General features: G+C 41.7%; 1 protein-coding gene across 6 annotated transcripts in view; it reads left to right on the forward strand.

Moving 5' to 3' along the window:
• The window catches only part of arhgap44a (Rho GTPase activating protein 44a), a 323344-nt gene extending 304386 nt beyond the window's left edge, over positions 1 to 18958 (forward strand). For 3 of the 6 annotated variants that reach the window (XM_070857578.1, XM_070857581.1, XM_070857582.1), the window contains 4 exons: positions 3867 to 4313; positions 4605 to 4750; positions 6235 to 6588; positions 15248 to 18958. In XM_070857578.1, coding sequence (XP_070713679.1) covers positions 3867 to 4313; positions 4605 to 4750; positions 6235 to 6588; positions 15248 to 15399 — 1099 coding nt within the window. In that variant the 3' untranslated portion in view covers positions 15400 to 18958. Of the gene's footprint in view, positions 1 to 3866; positions 4314 to 4604; positions 4751 to 6234; positions 6589 to 12101; positions 12153 to 15247 lie in introns of all 6 variants that reach the window. The other 3 variants (XM_070857579.1, XM_070857580.1, XM_070857583.1) reach the window with 3 other exon arrangements.

The following is an 18958-nucleotide window of genomic DNA, read 5'->3' on the forward strand; positions in this document are numbered from 1 at the left end:
CATATGTCCAGAACTAATCATTTCTGATTTCATAGGCTGCTTAATTTTTTTTTTTAAACTGCTATAGTTTTGCATCAGATATCAGAGACATAAATTCCCCCGAATGGGAGATGGTAGTTTCACAGTCTGCTGTACAAGTTGGAAATCCACCACAGGCCAGTCAGTTTCATCCGGCATATTTAAGTATTAAATAGGACTACATAGGATATATGTAACAAAACAGGCCATTCGGCCCAGCCAGTCCATGCCAGCATTTATGCTACAGTCGAGCCTCCGCCCATCTTTCCTCATCTAAATCTATCAGCATAGCAGTAGTATATTATACAACGAGTATAATATTACCCACTGAGTGGATTTCGCATATTGCGATGCCCACTTTACTTGACTGGTTGAGACGTAATTTTTTTGGTTTCATTTATTTTGAAAAAAACGAAGCTCATTCAAGAATCATGAATGAAGTCCGACCCCATTATTGTCATTCAGGCACGATTGGGATAAGCCAACTTTAATTGCCCTCACTGACAATGGCCGCAGCAGAGGAAGGCTGAATAGCAGACTCGTTGACATTCTTGTAATTAGGAATGGCAGAATTCAAGCACCCGATTGCAAATGCACTTTTACCACTATCTTAGGGCACACTCACATTAACACTGATGCTAAAAATACTCTTAATTACCATCGGCAGATAAAAGTTACAACCACGGTTGTCTGCTTAAACTATGGCAATGGCCCAGAATTTGTGGTCAGCGGCAAAGCAAAGGCGCTCGCCGCTGGCCCCGAAGTAAAGTTCGCACAAAGATCTCGCAACCTCTGTGTCGAGAGGTTCGGGGTTTCCAACATGTAATTTGAGTATAGGTGGGGGGCCCCTAGCGTGAGCTGCTGTGATGTCAGAAAGCTGTGTAAGCAGCCAATCAAAATGCAGAATTCTCACAGGCCGCAAACAAGGAAGTGAGTAAGTCCTTAAAATTCTAACTTTAAAAATGTTAGAGAGAGCAAAACAAAGATTGGGGCTCACGTGGGGAAAAGGCAAAGCTGAAATAAAGATGAACAATCTTTGTTCTTAAAAATGTAAATTTTTATTAAAATGGATAAATTTGACATTGCACAAAATTAAAATTAGTTTTTCAGGGCCATAACCTTCATTTAGCATTCAAGAACCTTTTGTAAACCCCAGTTACACGTAATCTCTTTGGGCCCAAGTTTCCACATGATTTGCGCCTGATTTTTAGGAGCAACTGGTGGAGAACGGACTATCTTAGAAATCGCAATTCTCCATATTTTTTTTTCTGCAGTTCTAGTCAGGTAGAACAGTTCTACTTTGGAACAGAATTTTTTCTTCAAAAGGGGGCGTGTCCGCCACTGACGCCTGATTTCAAAGTTTCCACAGTGAAAACGTACTCCAAACTAACTTAGAATGGAGCAAGTGAAGATTTTTGTAGAACTGCAAAAACCTGTTCTACACATTAAAAAATCAGGCGCAGGTTACAAATTAGGCGTCAAGAACGAGAGTGGGGAAAGGGAAGTCATTAAATTCTACAATAAATCCTTAGTTATACTTATACAAATATTATACAAATAAATCCAACCTGAATAAACATTTATAAGCAAAGAAAAGATTAAATAAACCATGTTCCTACCTGTGTGAAAGTTCTTCAGGCAGGCCTTTAGGAAGCGGTTTGCCGTCGGGACCGAAGGCTGAACGGGCCGGGCCCGAGATTTCGGGCAGGGCCCGGCCCCAGCACCAGAGGTAGGTGGCATTGGGTTGGGTCGGGGAGAGAGGTTCGGTTCGGGGAGAGAGAGGGAGGGAAGGAGGGAGGGAGGGAGGTCAGGTCGGGGAGAGGGAGGTCAGGTCGGGGAGAGGGAGGTCAGGTCGGGGAGGGGGAGGTCAGGTCGGATCCAGTCCGGGGGCGGGAGTAGAGTCGGGTCGAGTCGGGTGGGAGCGGCAGCGGCAGAAGGGTCGAGTCGGGTCTGGTCCGGTCCGCGGGGGGGGAAGCAGGAGCGGCGGGGAAGCAGGAGCGGCAGCGACAGGCGGGTCGAGTTGGGTCCGGTCGGGGGGGGCGGGGGTGGGGGAGGAAACAGGAGCGGCAGCTCGTCTTCTCTGAGGAGCAGTTCCTTCAGCTGCTCAGGGTGGGGACGCATGGAGGACGGGCAGGGTGCTTGATCTCAGAGCTGGAGACGTAGAGGTTACTAAAACCATCAGCCCCCATTTTGACGAGGTCCATGTGACTGAAGTGTCTCCCACCATGAAGTGGCAACTTAAAAAGAAACAGTGCAGAGTTCTAGGTCGGGTCGGGTCTGGTCCAGGGCAGGGGGTGGGCGGCGGGGGGGAAAGCAGGAGCAGGAGTCGGCAGGAAGCAGGAGCTGGCCGTGGGAGGAGCCTTATTCACGCAGCCCCAGTGAGGCCATTCGGCCAGGGCTAGGGGTTGCGTGCTTCGGGCCCCTCCCACACAGTTTCGGGCGCCTGGAGCTACTGCACTTGCGTGCCCACTGTAGCGCGCATGTGCAGAGCTCCCGGCACTGTTTTCGGCGCAGGGTCCTAGCTCCGCCCCCCTACATCTCCTGCTGCGCCGCGCCGAGGGCCAGAGGACCTGCAGGGAGGTGGAGAATACGGAGGTTTTTTTTAGGCGCACTTTGTGGCGCGAAAAACGGGTGCTCAGCTCGGAGGGGCACCCGTTTTTTATCGTGTGGAAACTTGGGCCCTTTGGGTCTAACTTTTAGTGGGGAATGTAACAGCGTAATTACTGCGGAGGAGCCGAAATTTTTGTCAGTTTCCCTGATTTGACAGATTTCACTGATTGATGGCTGTGTTGGGGACACTGCATAGCCTGCGGATGGACCGTGTGTGACAGCCCGCAGCTTCAGGATTTCCACATTAGGCTGCGCATGCGCTAAATCCCAAAGTTACGGTCCGTTTCGAAGGCGGAATGACATCCGGACCACTAATTCCAGGCTGACATATAAATCCTATATTAGCACCTTATATTTGCAACTCAACACTGACAATCCAATCTAGGATATAAATTTAAAAAGATAAAGAACAAACTGCTAATGCTATTTTTTAACATTTGTTCTTGGCACATGGGCGATGCTGATAAGCCCACAGGGTAGACATTTTTACTTTGGGTGATAGCTATAATTGGGCAAAATTGATGCAGCTGCCCCATTATACATCGCTCCCAATTTTCACTTAGATTGGGAGAGATGTATAACGTGCTGCTGAATTGATGTCACCCAAAGTCAAAATTACCCCCTCATTTATCAACCATCCCTAGTTGCCCTGAGAAGGTGGTGGTGGGCATTATTTGTACAACTAAGTGGCTTAGTAGAACCCTTTTATAGAGCATTAAGAGTCAACCATATAGTATTCACTAATGTCACGCCAGACCAGGTAGGGGGGTGGCCTGTTCTCCTTCCTGATGCGCCTGAGAATCCAGATAGCAATTTGTTCTGGTTAACCTCTTATTACGGCAGGTGTTTCTCCAATTTCTCTTTCAAAATCAAAAACCGTTGTCACCCTGCAGTGAAATTAGAGCGGAAACGGTTGGCGTGTCACTGAGACTTTGAAGTGAATTGCAGTGAATGCATGTGCTCTCTGTGTTTTAGTTTCTGATGCGTAGACGCAAGATTGTGCAGCAGATTCCACTTTCAGCATGGCACTGCTCAGTCCTTAGTGTGTGTTGTGCAGTCATCCATCCACCTTGTTGCCACTGCTTTGTTGCTTCACAGCAAATGTCTGTTGTGTGTTGTCATGCAGTGTCTGAGTTACTAAACATTGTATTTTTTTTTTCTCTGTTGATTTTTTCCCCCCCCTTCCTGTTCTTTTGTACCTCCCCAAACAAATGTTGTTGCTCTTTTAATGTTTACAGCACAGACGAGTTGTCTTCCAATTGGTCGGATTCCTGTTACACTTACCCTTCCCCAGAGGATGACAGATCTTCCCCTTTTCCTTGCTACCAGCATGCCCACCATTTCTACCATAAGGCTCAGCCATCTGCTCGGCCTGAGGGTGTACCCCAAACCTCCTCCCCTCAAAGGTGGTCAGGGTACAGCCCAACCTTGCTCACTCAGCCTCCTTCCCCACAGCAGCTTGACATCAACTCTAACCCTAAGCCGTGCTCCCTGCACCTCCCGAAGCAAAGCTCCCTCACTGACTCGCATGTATCTGAAACTAATGTCTCACCTGTCTACATCAAAACCCCTCTTCTCCTAACCAAGCACGACCCTTATGGCACCCCCTTTAACCCTTCTATGTCAGCCTCTCCCCCATGGGTCGGCTGTGCCTGTGCCAGAGACAAAGGAACCAGGCTGACTAGGTAAATATTTAGAATTCCTGCCTCAATGCAAAGAGTATATCTGAAACAATAGTTTAAGCATATGTGGAAATCAGTAGGACTTGTATTGAGCTACAGTAACTAGTGGGGGATTAATTAAAAATAGCGTGCAGGGCTTTTGTGTGTATCTAGCATGTCTGTTTTATTATTGTTAGCTTACCAGGTTTGATAGAAAAGGCATTGGTAAGAGTGTGCTTCTGCGTTATTTTTATATGTAGATGCTGAAAGCAAACATGTTAATGTGTGCAAGTAATCCTCTTCTTTTCCCTTCAGTGCTATGAAAGGCAAAGAACTCTCACCTGTGATTGGCCAGAAAGGCAGACCTGTTTCTGACCATGTGACTTCCTCTAGCAGCCTCCAGCAAAGCATTGCCACAAGTCAGCTGTCGAGCGAGCAGAGTCCCCATACGCTGCGGAAAGGTAAACGCTTCCCTTTACTTTCAATGCTTGTTAAATGTTGTGTTTTGTTGTACGCTAGCGATACTTAGGGGAGCAGGCTGGTATTGAAAGCTCTGGCTCAGCGGATAGTTGACCGCGTTCTGCTGCATTATCAGGTTAAGAGTCCCTTAAAGGAATGCTGTTCTGTTGTGGCAAATTTAAGGCAATCTCACACCCAGCATAACACACAACACGACATAAATCCATAGCATAACATCGCAAATTTCAAAAATTGACATCCTTACACCATTGCCAACCAGACAGTGGTGGTCTGACTGTAGATTTATTTTGTGCCTACTCCCAATATAACATCGAGAAACAGAGGCACATCCTGAGGGCACAGCATCACGGCGTGCATCAAAACTGGCGGAGCAACGAAGATGTGACTCCTATCACATTAGTAGATTGACTGGTAAACAGATTTAAGTTTGCAAGGATGGGTGAAGCAGTCTGAACACAGTGAACATCTGGATTCCTCCAAAGCTTCAAGCATCGCTCCACATCTGTAAGCGCGGTACATACCTGTGCATTGGGCTGGAGCTTTGAGGTTCAGAGGAAGCTGGGACAGCACCACAACGGGCAAGTATAACCCGGCCGGTACAGATAGCCTCAGTCACGCAGACAGCCATTACAAGTACAGCGGATTCCATTCAAAGGCATCATTTTGGGCAGGTTTCCTGGCGATCACTATTATTGAATGATCACCATATCAGAAGGTATCAGTATCATGTGGTGATGCCCTGCAGGGCCACTGAATTGGTATTTTGTGCTAGATTTTCTGAGTGGCGGTGAGCACAGTTATTAAGCAGTTGAAATAAAAACAGAGAATGCTGGAAACACTCAGCAGGTCGGGCAGCATCTGTGGAGCGGGAAACAGAGTTAACAGTTCAGGTTGTTAACCTTGCATCAGAAACTGAGGAAGGGTCATCGACCTGAAATCTTAACTCTGTTTCTCTCTCCACAGATGCTGCCTGACTTGCTGAGTATTTCCAGCATTTTCTGTGTTTTATTTCAGATTCCCATCATCTGCAGAATTGTGCTTTTGTATTAAACAGTTGAGTAGCGCTTACTAATATTTTAAACAACTACCAGCCAATGCGCTGCTCGACCCCTCCTCCTTGGTGCAACATTCATCTCCCCCCCACCAGCGTACTGCTCAATCCTTCCTCTCTGATGTGTGGCTCAGCCTTTCTTCCCCTGTATGCTTCTCAGCATTTCCATTCCGGCGTGCTCCTCCATCTCTCCTCCCCAGTGCACTGCACAGCTTCTCTTCTGTGGTACACTCCTCTGCAGTGCGCCGCTAAGCGGTTTAAAGAGAGCGTTATTGCTGTAAAATGTAATTGGTTTTGAACTTCTAGCTTTTACTTTGTTGAACAGCTATTTTCTGAAATGATATTTTGTCATACCAAATGTGACTTTAAAAACATACACATACAAGCTAAAATTTTCATTTCTTTTCTTTACAGCTGCAAAGAAGGTGGCCCCCATAACGCCCAAAATCCCATTTGACCAGGCAACAGGCCAGCCTTCCCCTGCGAGCCTCTCTCCCACACCCCCAAGCACTCCATCACCATATGCTGCAAACTATCCTCAAGCCTATACCTTGCCATCAAGCCAAACCCCCCCAGCTGCACCATCCCTGTCTTCTCCTCCATCCCAAACAAGCACTTTAACTAAATCGCGACCCACACTCAAGCCTAGACAAAGACCCACCCTTCCACCTCCACAGCCTCCTACAACAGGCCTTTCTGGGCCTAGTCCACAGCCTTTGGACCATACAATTTTAGACAACCTGTCAGCTGGAGAAAGCATGTCTACAGGTATGAGTTTACCTTAACTTACCAATCTCTGCAGAGGACACAGAATAATGCTAACAAGTTACATTGAATTGTAAATCAATGAATTTAAGTATTATTATAATATTCAGTTTGAAATGATAAGATCAGTGAAATGAATTTGAATTCTTGTTTTTAGAAGTGGTTTTAAAAAAATACTGCTGGCTCAAAATTTTAAAACATTTCCATTATTTCAAAATGAAAACAATAAGAATCTTTTGTAAAATTTGTTCTCTGAATGTGGCAAGGCTGGCTTTTACTGCTCATCTTTAGTTGCCCTGGGAAGGTGATGGTGGGCCACCTTCTGGAACCCCTGTATGTGGTTTGAGACAACTCAGTGGCTTCCTAGGCCACTTCTGAGGGCAGTTCTTGTCAACCTCATTGGTATGTAATTGGAGTTACATATAGGCCAGACTGTGTAAGGACAGCAGGTTTCCTTCCCTAAAGGACATTAGTGAACCCACTGAGTTGTTATGACAATTATGGTCACTTTTACATTATTTTTTCTCCAAATTTTCTAAACTGAATTTATATTCTTCAAACTGCCATGGTTGCGTTTGAGCTCAAATGCTCTGGATAATTAGGCTATTAACATAACCACTACACTACCACACCTGGCAGTAAGATGTGTGGTAAAATTAATTTGCTCCCTAATACTGTCCAATAACACTCGAATCTACCAGTCTCCATTCTCAGACCAGCTGCCAGACACAGCCCCTGGTGATAACCCAAAGTTCTACATCCATGCAGATAAAACTGGCGCAACGTGTGTTCCTACAACGAGCTTTGTACTGGCTGACTGGAGCAACACTAGCAGCCGTAGGAAAGAGGCTCCCATCCAGGAATATCCCAACCACAGGAAGTACCAATGACCAGACCAATGTCCAAATTTCAGGACAGAATTTGGAGCAAAATATGAATTTAAATATAATTTTGTTTTAAACAAGTTAGAAACAAATTCCTGTGCGGATTTCTACCAGTTCCCATAGTTAATGCATTGTGTTGTAAAAGGATGAAACAAGAATTCAAATGCATGATTTGAACCATGGTCATTTTGCCATGAAATCTTAAAATATTTAGTTCAAAGAAAGCCAAGTTTATGGGAGGAGACAATATCGTCCTTGAGACATGCAGCACTTGTGATCGAACAGTCCACATAGTGAATTTCTCACGCTTACTTTTATTTCTAAGATATGTCTTATGCTATATTTATACGACAGAGCTGCTTTAAAAAGTGGTTCTGCAATTCCAACTCATGTCCGAGATGATTTGGAAACTAGCCCATTTACATTGTAGGGCAGATTACAGGAACCAATGCACTCGCACAGGCTTATTGCGTATGCAGTTATTTATCAGTTCCAATTCTCTAGTCACCATACCTTCCTCAATAGTTGAAAAATGTCCTTTTAGCCAGTGAGCCCAAATCCACATTGTTCGTTTCTGCGAGAGGGTTGAACTGCGTAGAAAACATGACCACTTCCAAAGGCAAGCCCAGTTACGTTTACGCCCCCACCTAGGGAGGCTGGGCAACACTCCGTCCAAAAACACTTGCGAAAATCACCTTGCTCATTGCTACATGCAGCCTCTTGAGGCAGTCTATTTATGAAGATGCCACCATATTGGGTCTGTTGCCAAAGACTGGCCAGTAAATTCACTACTCTACTGCCTCCGTGTAATAATTACCTCTTGCAAATGGTTAAGTAAACAATGTAAATGTGCAATAACGATTACTGTTAATTTCAGGAAACTCTTCACTGTGAAGAAGAGAATTTGTGCAAAATGTAACACATCAAGGTGTAAGACCTTCAAGATGTGCCACAAGGCAGCGCCTCTTTCTTCAATTCGCTCATACATTACTGATTTCCAGAATCCGAGCGACAGGTCCTTTTCAACTGCTGCTGTTTAGATTTTGAAAAACAATTGATCAAAAATATTCTGAAACTGTTGCAGATTCAGTTGGAAGGAACAGATATGCATCTCTTTCACGTTTCACTGCTCTTTGATTTGGGAGTAGAATGTTTCTTCTCCCTGCCCGCTGATAATGGCCTTTGCTGACGACCATGAAATGTGTATTTCAGATATATTGGAGTGTGAGGTGAAAGAGATACAGTATTAACACACTCTGAAGTACTGAACAGTACTCAGCTCAGGGATATCAGCATTACTTTGTTTTTTGCGCCTGATAGTCCCCTCAACCTACTAGTTGAGAACAGACCGAAATGTCCCAAAATAAAATCAATACTATGAGAATATGATGTAAAGCTTGTAGATATCATTCTTTGAAATTCAATTGAAAAAGATTAAGGGCCTAATTTTTGAAGAAAATTAATATTACAAGTAACACTTTCAAAGCATGTTTGCACTGGGCCAGTTCAATGCCCAAAAGACAGGGATCCTATGTTGCTGCAGTTGGGCAGCCCAATACAGATTTAAAGTACATATTACATTGGGATCTGACTTAACATTTTAAATATTGGGAGATTGTGAACATACTAAAATCAATAAATATAAATAAATGAGAACATTTTCCACTGGAAAGAGGAAGAATTCTGTTTGTAATTGCAGGTCTGTAAACTTCTGACTCACTTAAAACCCAAATAATTTCACCAGTTTTACCAATTTTGCATCCATTTTATCACGGCATAAGGAGAGCAGTGCAGAAAGCTTGTTTCAACCTGTGCTTGATACATTACTGCCCATTTCACCAGCCAGCAAGGTGCAGGTCCAGCAGAAAGTGTTCATTTCTCTGTCGAAGCAAAAATACCACAAAATATCAAGCGGTCCCAAAAAGTAACAACTGAGAAAATTAATTACGCTATTTTGAAAATCAGTTTGCTCGCTGATGTGATTTCAGTGATAGGTGAAAGTATTAGTGAAGCTTCTAATAACCATCCTTTTAGTCAAACCTGCATTCATTCTGGACACTTAATGTGGTCATTCACTGATCTTGTGCTATTTTATTTCTGTTGAAGTGGTATGTATTCTAAAAATTTCACTACATTTTGACATTTAGATTTAGTATAGCATGGAAGATTATATGCAAAGGTTTCTAAAGCATTCTAGATTTTTTCACCTTGCTCCATTTATTTCCCTTTCTCATCCAGTTAGTAATTATTTTCGATCATGGTATTTAAATAAAGAAACTCTGTAGGATACAAATTGGGCTCGAGGCTGTTTAGGCTTTTAAACTGAGATGCATTTTCCGACCTCATTTTCCTGAATGGATCTAACACTTTTCCCACAAGAGCTATTGTCCCAGATTGTTGCCTCTCTACTTTTTCTATAGACTTTTTTTATTTGTTATTTCTCCTGCTTATATGCGCCATTCCTAAATCAATAAGGTGGGTCCTGCAGATTGCTGTCATGCCAACGTCAGTGCTGTCTTCTGATTGGCCAGTGCATCCCGGCCTGACTTGTGCTCAGATTTTTCCCTGCCTCTTACCAGCCTCCAGACACATGTTCTGTCTCCCCAGGAGCTCAGCTAAGATTGCCCTTGTAGACAATTCTCGGTGTGAGCCTACATTCCCCTGTACTGCTGTACTGCAGCACTTTGGTATAGCACTGTGCCGCAACCATTTGACTGATCAGTCCAAATGGAACCATCAAGGAGTAAAAGATTCATGGAGAACCGTTAGTTATTTCTCATGGAAAATCAAAATCCATCCGTCAGATGGAGTTGGGCCTGATGTAACTTTTCGTATCAGCAAACACTTACCTGTTCAAAATTACTGTATTTTTGTTTCTGCTACATTGACTTTTACTGAATTTAAGGAGCTGAAGCCATTTTTAATAATACTGTCCACAATTCAGTTTTCCTCATCAGTGGCCTTGCGAAGGAGAACAGTAGAGTTCTATAGTGCGTTTATCAATTATCCATTTTTAAAGCCTATCCAAACATTTATATTTCCCTTTACCCACTCCCCTCCAAAAAAGGCAAACAGCAGTTGTACTTTCGGTATAGAAGTGCTGCCATAAAATAAGTTATAATTTTAATAAAATTCGTGCAGGCATAAAACAATGGCTCACGTCCCTGATGATTTACTGGGGTCTAAGTATAATACCAATCTGATTTAATGTGGACTTCAGCATTAGTTAATTAATGAGTCATGTGATTTGATGGAAAGGGGAGATGTATAAGATACCGAATGGGATAGAAAATATAAATATGGACACTTCAAGTTACTCCGTAAGCATAGGACAAGAGGGTGAAGATTCAAACTAGCACAAGGCAAATTTAAAACTGGTATCGGGAAGTATTCTTTCACACAAAGTGATCTTGTGTTAAGTATAACAAGTGCTGGCATACAACTTTAGGAGTGTTTTAGAAAAGCCCTAAAATACAAACAAGTAAGTGGCTTACCTAATTCAAATAGAAAGTGATGGACAATGTTGGGAATAAAATGGCAGTGGAATTAGGGAAGTGTGAGGGAAGCAGAAAACATGGTCCTACAATGAGTTGAAATTGATGATGGTAATGGCATCACTGTATTAAATGCATTAGAAAAATACTATTAAGCACGTAAAACAAACTTCTCCTAAATTGTCAGCTGTGGCTCAGTGGATAGCCCACTTGCCTCTGAGTCAGAAGGTTGTGGATTCAAGTCCCACTCCAGAGACTTGAGCACAAAAGTCCAGAACTCAACAAGAGCCAGCATCTTCAGGAAAGCACTGGAGTGCTGAGGGAGCGCTGCACTGTAGGAGATGCCGTCTTTCCAATGAGACGTTAAACCGAGTCCCTGTCTGTTCTCTCAAGTGGACGTAAAAGATCCCGTGGCATTATTTCGAAGAAGAGCAGGGGAGTTATCCCTGGTGTCCTGGCCAATATTTATCCTTCAAACAACATAACAAAAAAACAGATTATCCGGTCATTATCACATTGTTGTTTGTGGGAGCTTGCTGTGCGCAAATTGGCTGCCTACAATGTTTCCTACATTACAACAGTGACCCACTTGAAAAGTACTTAATTATCTGTAAAGCACTTTGAGACATCCGGTGGTTGAAACTCCCTGTTTACGCAGCCTGCCAACATTGATTGTCTATTCTTACACAAGAATAGCCATTTGGGTGGGACGCCAGTGGGCGTCGAGCGCTCATAAGTCCAAAACCCAACAAGAGCCAGCACCTTCAGGAGAGGAGGGGAGCAAGTTGAACTATTCAAATAGATCTGAAACATTTGCATATGATCTTTAAAATCGAAGGATAATTTGGAAAATATAAAACTTTTACTGTTGATAACATTTCATACAAGCTTTTACGTGTACAATATGTTTTTCTTGGAGTTATTACATTTCATGAATCCATTTTAATTTTACTGTAGTTTATATGTTTCTTACCTAAATCGACAGTTAATTTCTTGCGTGTGTTACATTTCAACTTCGTGTTATTGATATAAATTTTCTTTTCAGTGGAATTCCTCTGGTTATCGTTTTCAAAATTCTGAACAATTTTTCTATTATGTTCTTTTTTTCCTTTTGGGTGCCTATGTTGTATACTTGCAGCTGTTTGACCAGAATGAGTCTATATTGGCTAAGTGTGAGGGGGAATTTAGGGTAAGCCGGAGCAACAACCTCCCCTCTGGCACTTCAGCTAACTCTGGAACTCCTCCAGTTGCTATTTGTATGTCACCACTAACTCATCTGACCTGGCCTTTGCATGAGACTGAAGCAGAATTGCATGGCTTGATGTTGTCACAGATTTCACAAGCGTTTAATTAGTGATTCTTGCTCTTTTTTAAGTGTTCTTGTTTTTCTGCCCCTTACAACCATGTAATGTACTTGAATGAAATATTTTGATCCCATGGCTTAGTAATTAAATGTAACGTTTTACTTGTATGAAATATTTTGCCCTGTTCCATTTCATTATCATTTATAAGGGATGTCATGATATTGCAGTGTGAGGATAATATCCCATGCTATCGAACTAGCTACTGTTACATTGTGCATTTTCCATATTCTGAACCAGCACACAGGATTTTAAGATTACCAGAACTCACACTTTCCCCACAGGGAAATTTAAATCCTTCATATGATTCTATTTGAACTGAAACACAAGAGAAATTGTTGTACTATGTTAACACAAGCCAGGTTATGAAAAGGAAATGTCTGACTTAACTTTTTAGCTTTAATTTCATAACTTTGATTTAAGGCTACAGTCAGGCACTACGGTTTGGGGTTTTCCGTTTGTACGTTTGCCGTGAGTGGCAAAAAGCAAGCTGGCAAGTGCAGAAGGTGAATCCTCGCCCTACATTGATACTGGAGGCTGTGCTTACATTTTGATAGGATCTCTCAACCATCTCAATGGCATCACCAGATAAAACTTACACTGTGATTTAAAAATAAGCTACACGTTTGGCACAAGCACATCTGTGTTGAAGTAATTAATATTTAATAAGTACATTATTTAAAACCCATTAACTACTAAATTATGCATTCCATACAGTACAGCACATGTACAATCATTTTAAAAGGCACCATGACACTGTATTTTGTGTCTGTCATTTTCTTCTTCATTTCACTGTTCTTTGCTGTGCAGTATCAAAGCACATCAAAGTTTGACTTGAAAGGTACACAGATAATGAATAGTTCACAAACTAATGACTACAGTGATGATTTAGCTAAGAAATTATACATTAACATGTAAAATGCAAATTACACTGCAGGTCTTGTTAAATCCAATATATGATTTATGTTGTAGATTTAGCTTTTTTTTTAGTTCATTGCTGATAGAAGTGTTTGTGATTTTCTTTGTTGTTGTGTGTGTTTGAGTGCAAGAACTGAAACAACTAAAACAAATCTAGAACTACACAGCAGGTCAGTAAGTGCCCAAAAGGGTTATCGCCTGCAGAAGGTGTTTGTCACAGGGTCTAAAGGCAGAAAGGAAGGGCGAAGGGCCAGATAAATCAGGTCACAGGAAGAAAATGTGAGCTCTTGCTTATGTACATGTGCAGCACATGGAAGGAAGCAGAGCTCACAAGAAAAAATGTAAAGGCTGGAAATCTGAAATAAAAACAAAAGATGCCGGAGGTGCACAGCAGGTTGTTCAACATCTGAAAGGGAAGCAAAGGTTAATGTTTCACGTGTGACACTCCATCAGAATTCCGCATTTCTGAGAAAAGGTCAGACCTAAACATTAACTTGTTATTTTCTTTCAGTTACTGATTAACCTGCTATGCATTTCCAGGGTTCTATCTTTATTTCAGCTGTTAAAAAAAAAAATGCAGGATCAATTTTCCCCCTAAAACGTTGTTGTTGTGCGCAGCGTCGCACAAATCATTGACGGTGGCAGGGCAGGTTGAGCAAGCGGTTAAAAAGCATACGGGATCCTGGGCTTCATAAACAGAGGCATAGAGTACAAAAGCAAGGAAGTTATGCTAAACCTGTATAAAACACTGGTTAGGCCTCATCTGGAGTATTGTGTCCAATTCTGGGCACCACACTTTAGGAAGGATGTCAAGGCCTTGGAGAGAGTGCAGAAGAGATTTACTCTAATAGAGCCAGGGATTCAGTTATGTGGAGAGACTAGATACCCTGGCATTTTTCTCCTTAGAGCAGAGAACATTAAGAGGAGACTTGGTGGAGGTGTTCAAAATCATGAATGGTTTTGATAGACTAAATAAGGAGAAATTGTTTCCACTGGCAGAAAGGGTGGTAACCAGAGGACACAGAATTAAAGTAATTGACAAAAAGAGCCAGAGATGAGATGAGGAGAAATACGTTTACGCAGCGAGTTATTATGATCTGGAATGCACAGCTTGAAGGGGTGGTGGAAGCAGATTCAATAGTAACAGTCAAAAGGGAATTGGATAAATACTTGAAAAGTAAAAATTTGAAGGGAAAGGGGAGAAGAGCAATGGAGTGGGACTAATTGGATAGCTCTTTCAAAGTCAGCTCAGGCGTGATGGGCCAAATGGCCTCCTGTGCTGTAAGATTCTGATTCCGAGATATCCAGGATTGCAGCAAACTCTAAAGAATGCCAGTAAACAAAAAATAGCAAGAGCTTCTACTTTTTACACTAAATTTGAAAATCGACTTCGATGGGAACATGTAAGAACCAGACTCCCCACCCACCCTTTCCTTCAACCACTGTCTGTCCCACCTGTGACAGAGACTGTAATTCCCGTATTGGACTGTACAGTCACCTGAGAACTCACTTTTAGAGTGGAAGCAAGTCTTCCTTGATTTCGAGGGACTGCCTATCATGGATGGTAGAACTGCAGTGGTGCAGCATGAATTAATTGTACCTGGTTCCTACTTCAGATCTCTGCATAAGTCACAAACTAACGTAAGCCTATCTTCCTCCGTGGTTTAGTAGCTATACACACAATAGAACTGTACATAGCTGAGACATTGCACAGTAAACTGACAGACAGAGAAGAACAAAATGACGTTTATCGGCATGAAGTGTTCTCAGCCTTGTAGCAGAAAGGGACTGAATTGGCAGGATCTAGAGCTCGGCACAAAATATTAAAACAACCAAGCATCAGTTCTGATCTTGTCAGATAACCATATTGTGACATCCCTATTATTTGTCACAAGCTATTGGCACTAACAAGGATGTTTAATGGAATGTTTTTTTAGAATATGTGTGTGCTAAAATGATTAAATTGTATCGTTGCTAATGAATTGTTTCTTTTCACTGCTTGCAGATATTGGCAATCCAGACCCCTCTTTTGTACAGTCAGTAGAGGTTCATGACGCACTCTACACTGAACCTTCAGACCAAATGTGCACAGACTCTGTGGCAGACTCTATAGCAAGAGCAGATTCTGACGAAGAGTCAGAAAGTACTGTGCTATGACACATGAACACTCCATTTGTGTGACTCAAGCTGTACATATATTACATCTACAGGATGGGAGATAAGTGGGCATCTCTCCACATATAACTGCAAGAAAAACTGCTTCCATTAACTATGGGAATGGAATTCTATGAGTTGAAAATGTTGCTTGGTTTGGTTATGGTTGGTCAGCTCTTTAAAACACTGTTCTGTTGCCTGTGATCAATTTTTATTTTTTTTAAACTTTTTATTTAGCCTTACTGAAATGATGTTTTTTTTAAACTTGGCCTTTGAATCTGCCACTTAATTTGATTCCTGTATTTTCATAATATATATACCTAATAATAATGGCATATCATACAACGATGCTTTCACACGCACATGGAAATATGCCTTTATGTATCTTATGTAGAGGAGATTGTCTTCATGGGAACAGCAATTTGAGTTTCTGTGTATGGCAAAACTTCTGATTCTTCAGAGAGAGTGGATTTCCACAACTAGGAGGTCAGAATCTTGCGATTAAATATCTTTTCACCTGCAGAAGAAATGTCCTTTCTGTTGTACACTGGAATGAGCTAATTCTTGGGGCTCGCAGAAAGGTGGGCCTAAAAATGTAGATTAATATACAGTACAGAAATTGTCCAAAAAAAAAGAAAATATTATTTTTTCGTGTCTAAAGAAATCTTCATTACCCGAGAGATGGAGAAGGTACACTCAGGATAAGTCGACAAGCACTGTTAGTGAGGGAATGAACTGTTCTACTGCGTACCCATGGCAACAGCCAGTCAAAGATTTTGACCCCCTGGAGTTTCACAGTGCAAAATCACAAACAAAATCCATTTTTAAAAGTAACTGTTCACACGAAACAAATACAAGACTTTATTTCCGATGTAATATAAAATTATAATAGAAAATATAATTCTGCGTCCCGTTGTATACATCCTAGTATTTGTCCGTTTATACAGTTCAAAGGAGAAATGTGCTAAATGCAGTGATATAGTTTAAATTTGTATAATATGTGCACAAAAGCCTGGCAATTGGCAATTATTCTGAAAGTAACTTTAGCCAGAAAAAAAAAGGAAGAAGGTTGTCAGTATTGTACTTAAAGAAGTCTGTATGTGGATGGTGACTATTACAATGGATTGTTGTGGCTGTAAAACTTTAATTGTTATCATGCCAGAATACCTTGTATGAATAGAATTTAATTAATGTCTATGTAAATGTTGTATTAAAAATATACCGTGTATTTAAGGGAAGGGGGCTAGACTGTCGACTGGATATGTGGCTATTGCCTTCGTAATGTACAGGACCGAATACATTGCTCAGTGCAGTGACTTATTTTAAATGATCATAAAGAGTGTAGAACTATGAGAGAACATAATATATCTGTTATATAAACACTTGTTTCATGCATTATGTTTCACTTGAAAATATATATAATTATAGTGCTTTAAAATAAACAGTCCTTGAAATTAGAGGGTTTAGTGGCTATGTCTGAGAGAGAAAATAGTGCTGATTCCCTCATCTGTGGTTTCTCGTCTAAAACCTGGAGAAAAACTGAACTGAAAATTTAAAAAAAAGTGAAATATTACAAAATGTAGAGCAGACTTGGTGTGTCCTGGACAAATGTTACAATTTCATATCAGCAAAAAATAAAATGTACACATTTTGACAAAATATAAAACATTCCAGTCTATGCAAATGTGTGGCTGTGTGATATGGATTACAATGGATGCAGCTTTTCCCTAATAAATGTAAAATACAATGGTTATGATCCCTTGGAGGACTCGGGTGGTGGGGTCAGAGGTTAATACAATGCAAGCCCTTTCATAGGCCTGGAAATCCAAGGGTTTAGTGCCAAGGACAATACTTCTGCCATTAGGTGGAGGCCGAGAGGACTGTTGTGTTGCTGTGTGCACTATGATTGAACTAGGTTTAAGCCCTACCCTTGTAGATACTTCAAATCTGTATTAATCCATAGGGTAATGCAAAATACCTTGAGATGGTCCACTCAAACTGCTCAGCTTTGTATTCAAAGTAATGATTTTTCAGGTTGATGGTTGCTTGGCAGTCCCTGGGATTGTAAGGTGACTATTATTTATTTCTTCATGAAATTGTTGATGTTTCTGAAATCTAAGGTGGCTTCCTTGGGTGGGGGGATTGTCCTATGAGGAGAGATTGAGTAGGCTAGGCCTATATTCCCTAAGAATGAGAATATAGGCCAAGAATCTCATTGAAACATACACATTTTTACAGGGCTAAACAGGGTACATGCAGGGAGGATGTTTCCCCTGGCTGGGGAGTCTAGAACCAGGGGTCACAGTCTCAGAATAAGGGGTCGGCCATTTAGGACTGAAATGAGGAGAAATTTCTTCACTTAGAGTGCAGTGAATGTTTGGAATTCTCTACCCCAGGGGGCTGTGGAGGATCAGTCATTGAGTATATTTAAGACAGAGATCGATAGATTTTTGGATATTAAGGGAATCAAGAGATATGGGGATAGTGTAGGAAAGTAGAGTTGAGGTAGAAGATCAGCCATGATCTTATTGAATGGCGGAGCAGGCTCGAGGGGCTGAATGGCCTCCTCCTGCTCCTATTTCCTATGTTCTTTGGTCCCCTTGTCTGCTAGAAAACAAATAATGAAATAAAAATGATAACTGACTGGCCCTGAGATACCTCTTCAGTTTTATTGAAGTGTAAGAAATACTCAGTTGGCCTATTCTTTGGTGGCGAGTGAAGATCACTGTTGCCTGATTACATGTCAGTTAAGCTCCAGACTTGCTACCATCTTGTCTAATGGGGAGGGGAGGCAACATTGCACTATCTACACATCCTGTTTCAGATTTGGGCACAACTGCTACTTGCCTACGCAAAGTACTACATTTGCTTATCACACAACACTATCTCACTAAACTTGTTTTTTTTCCAACACTATGAGCATTGCGGTGACATTTCTAAGCTGTTTTTTTGATACACTAAAAATGTCAGTTCTTAGTCTAGGTGAGTTTTATTGACCAACTTTCTGTTGTGGACCGAGGTCAGGCTCGAGGACCATGCTCAGTATTGCAGCAGCATGGCTGTGCCTGTGATTCCCCACATAGCGATCTCTTGATTTCAAATAGTCTGCTGTGGGCAATTGCCACCGGAATAGATTTTGTTTTAAACCGTAGGACCAAATACTCTGTTTTACTCTGGCCTTTCACTTGCTGTATGAAAGTTGGGTTGGCTGTGCAGCCTAACACCACTTGCTTGCTTTCTTTCATTGAAGGACAAGAATCCCAGCTCAGTCAACATCCCAAAACTGTGCATGCTGTGACTGCAAGCCCAGTGGATCGGTATGTCTACCAAGGGCCCTGCGTCAAAGGGAGTTGGGCCACAAGTGATCCTTGGTCCTGCTATCCTACAATTTTAAGGTAGTGAATTATGGCATTTACAAAGTGTTGTGATGCTTCTGTAATTATGCTTTACAATTTGTATTGAAACTGTACAGTTATTTGAAGATGCTAGAATTACGAATGATTTGCAAGCTATAAAAGATGTTTGATTAAAAATTACCATCAACTATTCCGGATTATTAAAG

The sequence above is a fragment of the Pristiophorus japonicus genome, chromosome 16 (genome assembly GCF_044704955.1).
Source record: "Pristiophorus japonicus isolate sPriJap1 chromosome 16, sPriJap1.hap1, whole genome shotgun sequence".
Lineage (NCBI taxonomy): Eukaryota > Metazoa > Chordata > Chondrichthyes > Pristiophoridae > Pristiophorus > Pristiophorus japonicus.